At 38.6% G+C, this 9,830-nt stretch overlaps 1 protein-coding gene across 1 annotated transcript; it reads left to right on the top strand.

Annotated features, from left to right (window-relative positions):
• Positions 1-5,248: 5,248 nt before the first annotated feature.
• Positions 5,249-9,556, top strand: rab32a (RAB32a, member RAS oncogene family; the record flags this gene model as incomplete). Its single annotated transcript, XM_010781633.1, has 2 exons — positions 5,249-5,536; positions 8,139-9,556. Coding segments are annotated over 2 exons (438 nt in total), but the record flags the coding sequence as incomplete, so codon positions are not given.
• Positions 9,557-9,830: the final 274 nt, after the last annotated feature.

Genomic DNA, 9,830 nt, shown 5'->3' with positions numbered 1-9,830 from the left:
CAGTTTAAAAGTCTCAAAAATGCTACAACTACTGTCACAAACTGGATAAATGTGAAGTATTTTGTTAAAGGAGGATGAAAGCGTAATTAAGGAGCACTATTGGAGTGACTTTGATGGTTTGATGACTCAGGATTCATTCATTTAGATTCCCGCTGTATGAAGAAATTAAAGGACGGTGCGGAAGTGGAAACAATTCACAAAGGGATTAAACTGTTTAAAACACATGCTCAAAGTAATGTGTTTATGTGGATTCAAAAGTCGTAAATAATCTACAAAATGGAGGAGTCTGATCTGATTGGAGCAACTGTGACAAATAATCCAACTGAAACCGGCATGGACAATGACTGTTTTTAAAAATGCGCTTATCCAGACAAGCCTGGATTGGACACTTTACGGGCAGAAGAAACATTTCTATTAAAGAAAGAATTATACATTTCTTTCTTTTTACGCCTTTAATACTAACTTGAATTTTTATTAAAATTAATTTATTGTAATGTAGAGACAAGACTTTTAGTGACAATCATGTATTGCCTTACAATTATATGTAAGAAAAAAAAAAGGTCTAAATATGATATTTGGCCTCAAATCATCTGAGGCCTGGCGCCCCCCGTGCGATCTTTGATTTAGATTTTAGATTGGGAACCACTGCCCTACGCTGTACATATCCGGCAAGAATCGCTGAAAGGTTTGGGAAGCTTTTTTTCGTGAAGGGCTGGCAGAGGGTGTGGCCATATTGTAGCTCTGGGCGTGGCTACTGGGTATCCCTATGTAGCGATACCCATGAAGTAAACAATGGAAAATGAGAAATCTCCAACGAGGCGTTTTGGGGAGGTATTTTCTGTGTTAGAGTTTTACTCGTTACAGGGTGTACTTTCAGGGTTGTTGACTCTGCAGACCGTTTACATGCATAAAAACCTTCATAACCCACAAGGGGACGGGTAATAACAGGAAAAGCACAACATGGGACCTTTTTAAAGACTGAATGTGACCTTGAGGCCTTTTCAAGCACACCGTGTAGAAAAAATGCACCAATGTTGAATGAGCAGTGAATGCTCCACACCAACAATGTGCAATAAGGAGCTCCTTAGTGTAAAAAGTAACAGTCTTTGCTGAACATTTCCTTTGTCACTCCACTTACACTTGAGAATATCTCTGATATCTCTGGTAAGTTGATCATTTACACAGCTCTGTCATTATCTGGTATTTTTTTTTATAGTTTTCGTAGTAATTATGTAGAATATGTAGTTTTGTTTTTCACTTTTCTGTATCCTACAGTTGAATATAACCAGAAATAATGAAAAACATGAAACAATTCCTGGCCTGTGGTTTAAATGAATCACATGTAATGAATCTACAACAAATGTTAGTATTTTCAGCTTAATTCCTGCAACATTGTGCCAAGGCTTTATATTAATCGGCCCCCATTAACCCTTTAGTTAAAGGTAGAGGAAAACGATAGTCACACGACTTGTAGGTTGAGGATTTCCCCTGAATTCAGACTTTGTTTGTTGCTTGAGGCCTTGGTAAGCTGGAGTAAGTCACCTCTCACATGCTGCTCTGTGGAATTTGAAAGTGCCAGTCATGTGATGTTCACGGTCTGTCCTGAGAAGCTCGTGCTGAAGACTACCTTAATGACTGGACCCTGTGTAGTTTGGGTAATATAGTTGCTGGGAGGGCGTGTGGTTAAGTTTTACAGCCAGTTGCCTCCCATCAACAGACGGAGACTGCTGCTGTTGCTACTGCCGTGTCTGGCTTGGACAGTTTCTATGGTAACCCACCCACAGGATAGAAATATGTGCGACCGTAGAGGGAAGTGGGGTTGCTAGGGCTATGGATAATGATGAGACTTTTATTTCTATGTCTCCCACACAAACCGATATGATACAGTGGCTGAAACTGAGGCATTAACGGCAGATTTCTGAAGATATCCCAGGTCCATACCCAGAATACCAAACTGTACCTTTGGCCATGCACCAGTGTTCATTAGTGTGGTGGACGCAACTGAAATGACCTCGCTTGAACCCTTTGGGATTTCTCAATAGTTCGCCGTTTCTCCTGGATAGATTCAGACGCACATTTCTTTAGTTTGCAGGCATGTTGAGCGTTTGAGGCAGCAGCACAAGTCTTTGTTCTTCTCTCTGGCAGTCTCATGCGCCTCTGTGGCATTCAGAGAGTAAATACTCAATTGTTCACACAGCTCTTTTGATTCTTGTGTTTTCTGCTGTTAGGGTGAGCAGCAAATGTCAGCCATTAATACTTTCAGTATAATGTTATCTATCCTTTATTTAAATGTTATTGCTTCGTTGAATATCAGTGTTTGGTGGTCTGGTTCCAGCTTCTTACATTTGAGAATTTGAGGAAACAGAATTTTTTTTTTAAATGGTTGGTAGGATAAAACAAGACATCTGAAGAACCAATTTTTTAAGTCTTTGGGAAATGATGAGGATTTTTTTGTTGGAATTAAGTATTTCATTAGTAGATAAAATAATCAGAAATACAAATAAACAGTAGTTGCAGCACTCGTAATATACAGTATATTTCTTTTTTCTAAACAAATCTAAAGGAATGACCAAAACCGACATTGAAGGGAATTGGCTGTGTATCAAAAGCCTGATAAAGCTTAATCCTCCGTGCCGTAGACCTCCATTCTTGACCAAAATCATGTGCACTGTAGTTCATTTAAAGTAAAGTTCAGATTTATCGTGCTTTGCAAGAAGCTATCAGGAGTGATGTAGAATGTTCTTATTTGGTTGTTTTTCCAAAACAGGACTGGCTTCAGTCAATGGAGATGGATGATTATCAAAAAAGTTAAAGTTCAGGCACCTTGGGATTTGCTGTCATTTAATGTATACCACAGCCACATATCAATACCCCAAATAACTCATTACACCATGCAACAGTCAGGTGTATATCTGTGCCAATCACATTGGAGGTATTGATTGATATAATCACCCCATATGAGTCTATTCCATCCAGGCGGTTCTCTCCAAGGAGAAGTTAAGCCCCCAACCTCCTGTGTCTGCAAATAGACCCAGGAAAAGGACTGGCCATGTCAGAAAATCAAGTGAAGTGTTGAATGTGGACAATGACATGATGTCCAGGGCCTCTTCAGCGAACAGTTGGTGCTTTACTCCTGGTATAAATGAATGAGTATACTTATTCTCATCATTCACTTACTACTTTGCAAAAAAGAGTGTGCTGTGCAATGTAAGAATACTTTTTAGCCATTGTACCTCCATTTTTTTCAGCTTAGCACAAAAGTCCTTTTTTGGATGTTATGAAATAATAATGGGTCTGATCACTGGCTTTGTTCATTGGTGAAAGGAGTTCATTTAATTGAATACAACATAGTTTATTGCATTCTTTGCCTCTGTGCTCAAAATTGTTCAGTTACTCCGTTTTGGCTTAACGTTGGGCTCAGTCAGACCTTGCAAAATAATTAAAACAAGATGAGACAGCAGCCTGGTAAATTATTAAGCAATTTTTTCCTTTTTATATTGTGGATGTATGAGCTACAAAAGGCCTGGAAATAAAAGCCTTATTCCAGTCTATCAGCTCTTTATCCCACTGTGTCATGTCTCTGGTGATTTCACCTGGGGTTATATCAGCTAAAATTAGACTCTCAATTATGAGCAATTACCGTCAGGCCTGTGGGCCCCACAGTGTATTCACTCTCTTGCTCACACCCGCATTGCGCCACACAACTCCAGTTCCTCGTGTCGTTGGGTAAGTACCCTCAGTAAAGTGAAAGTATGCTGAGAGAAGCTTTGCTTGCAGTTCCTCAATCTTAGGTTCCTTTTCTATTTTGTAACTTGACTCTGGTGGAGGCTGACTTCCTAATGCACAGTACAATTACACTTGCCTTCTAGGCTTTCCTAAATTGGAGCAGTGTAGCAATAATATGTGCTAAATCAGTCAAATGTTACCTAAAGTCATTGGAAGCCTGATGCGTTTGCTGAGACTACATCTAAGTGAAATGAGCAGGTGCTTAAAAGACACAATACGTGAGCCAATCTAAAGAAGCAATAGCCCTCTATTAAACCTAAACAAATGATTGTAGCCTGATTTCAAGTAAAAAATCTGAGTTGTGTGTGTATCAGATAACCGAAAGAGACATATATTTATAGTTGTTCTTAAAATCAGCATTTTGTGCAGGTCATATGTTATGATGAATCACCATCATAAACAGAACTGAAAAACTCAAAAATAGGAAGCATATATTGAAGCTTACGCAAGCTCTCATGTGTGTATGAGACATTTTATTTTATCTAAAGAAAAAAACACTGCTGTCATCAAAAAAGAGAAAAACAACCATAATCCCCCAACTTTTATTATACAACTGCTTTTGCTTTATGTGGTCTGAAACATAATGTAATTTGTTATTTAAACTATGAGCTCCCAGCATAAAAACAACCTTCTACTGTATCTAATCATATTTTCCATTTGTATTTGCGATCCAGGCAGTTTACGTCACAGATTTAGTTTTGATCAGATAGGCTTCAAAGTGCGACTTGATGTCAGCATAGTATTAAAATAAATACTGTTCGCTGATCATAGATTCACTTCCTCCAATGAGATGCTGTGCTGCACGCATCAGCGCACACTTGTGCTAAGGTGAAGTGATGTGGTCCGAGTAAAAGTTACGTTCGACAGCTCGGCTTGGACTTGTTTTCGCCACTTCAAGAGTCTGTTTCCTCTTAAGGGTTAAGATAAAGTACTACTGCTTACTTAAGTATGGAACATCTTGTTGTTTGTATTTGTTATGAGCAACATTATTAAAATCTACAGTGGATATATTTGTTCAGTGTATATATCTGTAGCCTCATTTCTATGATGTGGGATTCACAAAGAGTTAAATGCACAAAGAGGTAGTGTGACAGACATTGGTAGTTTTAAAAGAAGTAAAAAACACTGGTCCGGTTGTGTTTAAGAAGAGTCTTTCTCAGATTAATAGTGACACCAAATACAAATATGCTTTTCCTTTTGTGAACTATCTTCTTAGATTTTTTGGAATATGAGTACAGAGAAAGGGTTTATCATTACAGCAGATTACTTTTTCCATTCTCTGAGTCGATTAGGCCCTCATCTCTATCAATGGACAAAATGGAGAAAGAAATGAGACTGAATTACTTGCATGACAATCTCAGGCCTAGACATCCTGGTTTCATCCTTTAAATCCAACAACCTATTACTCATATTGCTTTCAGCGGCTTTGTAAAAATGCAAATGTTTCACTGTGTTCTCTTTCTGTCCTCCAGGTCAGGAGCGATTTGGGAACATGACGCGAGTGTACTACAAAGAGGCTGTGGGGGCATTCGTGGTGTTCGATGTGACAAGGGGCTCCACGTTTGAGGCGGTGTCTAAGTGGAAGCACGACCTGGACAGCAAGGTGAAGCTGGCTAATGGCAGCCCCATCCCCTCAGTTCTGCTCGCCAATAAATGCGACCAGAAGAACGACAGCTCCAACAATACAACCCTAATGGACAATTTCTGCAAAGAGACCGGCTTCCTGGGCTGGTTTGAAACCTCAGCAAAGGTGAGGGATCAATACATTAGACGCAGAAGCCATTACACATTTGCGTAAAACAGGTCTATGTGCTCTTAGATGTATTTCTATTTATATCTGTTTAACAGGCTTTTTTCATGAACATGCTCTCTGATTTTTCTCTACGTTTTATTTGTGGTTACTCTACAATTCAGCAGCATGGAATTACCAAAGCAGGGATTAATACTGGCAAAAATATCTTTCACACTGGGGATATACATTTCCTTTTAAAGCTTCCTGGGTCATGGTCCAAACATGACTAGTAATGTCTTAAAATCTTATTTCACGCATGAACGTGACTCGAGTTTGCGGAAAATCGGATTTGATGAGAGCTTTTGAAATACACAGCCAAGTCAAACTCAGATGAGACTGGATATTTTTGGTCTAGACACTTTGCCATTTTACTGAATGGCTTATTCACTTCTGAGGCATTCGTGAAATAGTTATATGTTGTGATTTGTTTTTTGTTAAGACTTAGGCATTCTCTCAACAGGTTTTAACAATTGTAAATGTTTTGATCCAAATGTCAGTGTTATATAATGGCAAATGGTATACGTTTTTGTTCTGCTGCCAACATGTGCAACGTCTACAGACATTTATCTTTCCAACCAGGGAAAAGATTTGTTGGACCACTGGTATCGCATGACGGTGATTGATGTTGCAGCCCAGAGCTTTGACCCCTTTTTTTTTTTTTTGGACCCCTGACCGATAATGTTAGGTTGTGTTTCTCTTCAACTTCGGTCATGATATTACAGTTTTAATGTTATTGTGTTTAAATTATATTTTTGTAACTCTGTCTTTTTGTGACCAGTATTTGGTCAAGAGAGATCATTTTGAGTAGAGTAAGAGTAGTAGTGTTGAGGCCCTGCATGCAACATTTTACCTAAGAAAAGTAAATATTTGTATTGTAGGATTATAATTTGTGTAAAGCAGTTCTTTAATATACTGTTTGGTATTTTCATATGTAAAAAAGTATCATGTTTTTAATCTGGTTTTGTATATAAAAAGTACATGTGTAAAGTAAGTAGTAACTTCACCTTTTAAACAAATGATATAGAGTGCAAGGTACAATATTTCCATTCCATGATGTCGGGAAAAGTACCAAAAACAGCGCACAATACTTGAGAAAATCTACTGACCTACCTTCCACAGCTGTAAGTCTTGTTTTTTCTGAGGTGCAAACTCTATGCTATAATACGAGACTCCTCAGCAGGTAACTGAGTGAGAGCACGAGGCTGACATGAACAAAAGGCTGCCAGCACTCTGGGTTTGCCGTGTCATGTTCATTTATAAATGACGTCCTATGAAAGATGCAGTTGTTTCTGACAAGGGCTAAAATCACAGCCAGCCAATTGATCATTTTCTTAACGATGAGAGTCCTGGGAAACCCCCCTCCCACGTTTCCCATTACATTTGTGTAATTTTTTTAAATCTGCTTTGGGAGACGTGGTATGGCAAAGAGGAATATTTTGGCAGCCAGGGTAAACTTAGTTAACTCATTCCAGATAACCTTAGGCTGTGCAGCCATGTCACGTGCTGTGTCATGTGAAGTGTGTTAGTGTGTGTGATCAGTGCAAAGCTTTTCTGTGAGTGCAATGAAGTGTTGTTCTTTTGTATGCCTGTCACGTTGGCTATAAACTAGACATACAACAAACTCTGATTATAATTCTCTCAATGAGTACCAAACTTTGTTTCAGTTTAAGAAGCAAAACACATCGTTTTTAAAACGTTGTCAAATGCTGAGAGGCTGTTAATTTCCTCTGGTCCTAATCAGCCTTTTATGTAATCAACAACTTAGTCCCTCTAATTGTGAGGGGCCCCTTGTTCTGATTGGAGCACGCCCTCTACTCATTGAACAATCATAAAAACATTACTTAAACGTTAACTAGACACAATCATGTGATTGTGCGCACTTCCAATTAATTAAACACTACAACAGAGAGATTTTAACAGTACATTTGGACAAATAATATACCACATTTCTCTTTGTCAGAGATGTTATTATTTTGTACAACAATGCCGATAGGTATGTAAATGTGGCCCTGTAAGTAGGATGTCCTTTATTGTTTTCTGTTGTTTTATGTTTCATGTTGTAACCTACTTGCTGCAGGTCTCCCTTGAAAAAGAGATCGATGATCTCAATGGGACCACCTGGTTAAATAAAGGTTTGAAATGAAATGAACAAAAAGGAATTAGATTTTCATTGCAAACGTAATCTCTAAAAAACAACTCTGTTTGCCTTACCCAAGATGACCAGGCCTCTTTGTAAACATTTGTGTTGCTACAGAGCCTGGAGAAAGGCCATTAATATTCATTAACTCTTCAACCCATGGGATGACAGCTTTTGGCCACAGTGTGAAGGACACAAGTAAATGGCTGTTTGTAACTCGTCCCTGTCAGCCTCAGATCTCTGGTAATAGTCCCTGTCTCCAAACTGTTGCTTTAACAGGCTGTTTAATGGAGAGGGGTTGAGTTGACTTACAAAACAAATATTTAAAGATGCAAGCAAAGACATGCACCAAGGTCTGATTGTCACTCTGCAGATGGATTTTTGTACAACAACTCTGATATTCTGTTTTTACCTTTTTTCTAGGACAACATCAACGTGGACGAGGCAGCACGTTTCCTGGTTGAGAATATCTTGGCTAACGACAAAGGTTTGCCATACGAGGAGAGCAATGGAGACCGGATCAAACTGGACCAGGAGACTGTGGCTGCTGAGAGCAAGTCTGGCTGCTGCTGACACTAAATCCATTCATATTAGCCATCCGCCTCCTTTGGCAGGGTCTGACCCGGCACCCGGCCTGTGGCTCTCAGCCCTCTACTGCAGCCTCTCTGAGGAATATCAATTAATGGGTCTCCAAAGCTCCAGGATCTTCTCCTCTCTGCACTGATGCCCGTTTGCCCTGCACACCCATAGTTGTTTTCACTAGGCCAGAATAGAAGCCCAATTTTATCTTAATCTTGTCACTGTCTCTGTAGGGCTGTTTCCTTCTTTGTTGACACTCCTAAACCACCACTTCTTTATTATTGTGTTTATCTCACTGCATATTTCCCTAATGGTTTATTCCACCACCAACTTTAAATCCTACCCAGCCCTCCACACTTGGACCCTGCTACTCCTCCAGTTGCCCTGATAGCCTCTGAAGCCCTGGACTATACCATGCTTGAAAGGGGCTCAAACTGAGCAAAACTCACAAAAAACAAACTACAAAACCACCTGTAGCCTCTCGATTTTTGTCTCTTTGGTTTTTCACTGTCGGTATCATTGTCATTCAATATTTTTCTGTGAGACAAGTCCCTTTTGTGCTCGTGGCACACGTATGTTTGTGTTTCCAGCTGTTCTACTACTGTATGAAAAAGAAAGCAGACAAAATGCACGGTTAAGCATTATCAAAGAGTGGTTGTATCTCATATTTAATTAATTGTTGGCTTGATTTAATAATTTCTGTAAAAAAATCAGCGATGTTAATTAGAGCAGAACACTTTGTTGTTTACTCAAACTTTTACAAAGACAATACAGTATAATAATCTAATTGTGGTACTATATGAGACACGGTCTTTTCACCAGCATAAACATTTAGATTTACTGCATGTTTTTTTCTTTTTATTGTTGGGTCATACATTGTCATGCAACTGTCAAATGAAATATCAGAAAAACAGAATGTAATGGAGGACTTCACTTTCTGGTACATTAAAGTGTTCAGATTAAAAACCTGAAATACTTTTTAAACACTGTGTTGAGATAAAGTGTGTATGTAAAAATACTTTAAATATAAAAGACCAAAATAGAATAAACATTTTAAAATATTGTTGTCTACCGGCGATAGTCTGTTCACATCTATTTGTGTAATATATTTAAATGAGTTCATCCACTGTTTTATTTTATTTTTGTCCATGTACAAAAAACTGGAGCAGTTTTGCTCTTGCTCAACATTCACCAAATAATATAGTGTACATTTAATCATATAATCTTCTGTGAACGAAAATGAATAAATAAGTTGCACCACGTGTGGCTTAGTGTGGTGTGGCATATATATAAACCATGATCGAGTAGAAATTCTGCAACTCTTCAGAGTGAGATGGCAACATCATTTGATCTTTGAAAGCAGGCCTACGTTTTGGTTACCTAATGAAAAGCACAGATTAATAGCAAATGGTAAAGTCAATGGCTAGAATAAGACTCACAAGTCTAGATGTTATATCATCCAGCACTTTACTGTAAGCATTAATGGCCACAATTTATAGAGTTGTGCATGTGAAAAACAAGATCACAACGCGTACA

The sequence above is a fragment of the Notothenia coriiceps genome, unplaced genomic scaffold, assembly GCF_000735185.1.
Source record: "Notothenia coriiceps isolate Sejong01 unplaced genomic scaffold, NC01 NC01_scaffold00023456, whole genome shotgun sequence".
NCBI classification, from domain to species: Eukaryota; Metazoa; Chordata; class Actinopteri; order Perciformes; family Nototheniidae; genus Notothenia; species Notothenia coriiceps.
The sequence above is the reverse complement of the archived record's forward strand: the minus strand, read 5'-3'. Positions and strand labels throughout refer to the sequence as shown.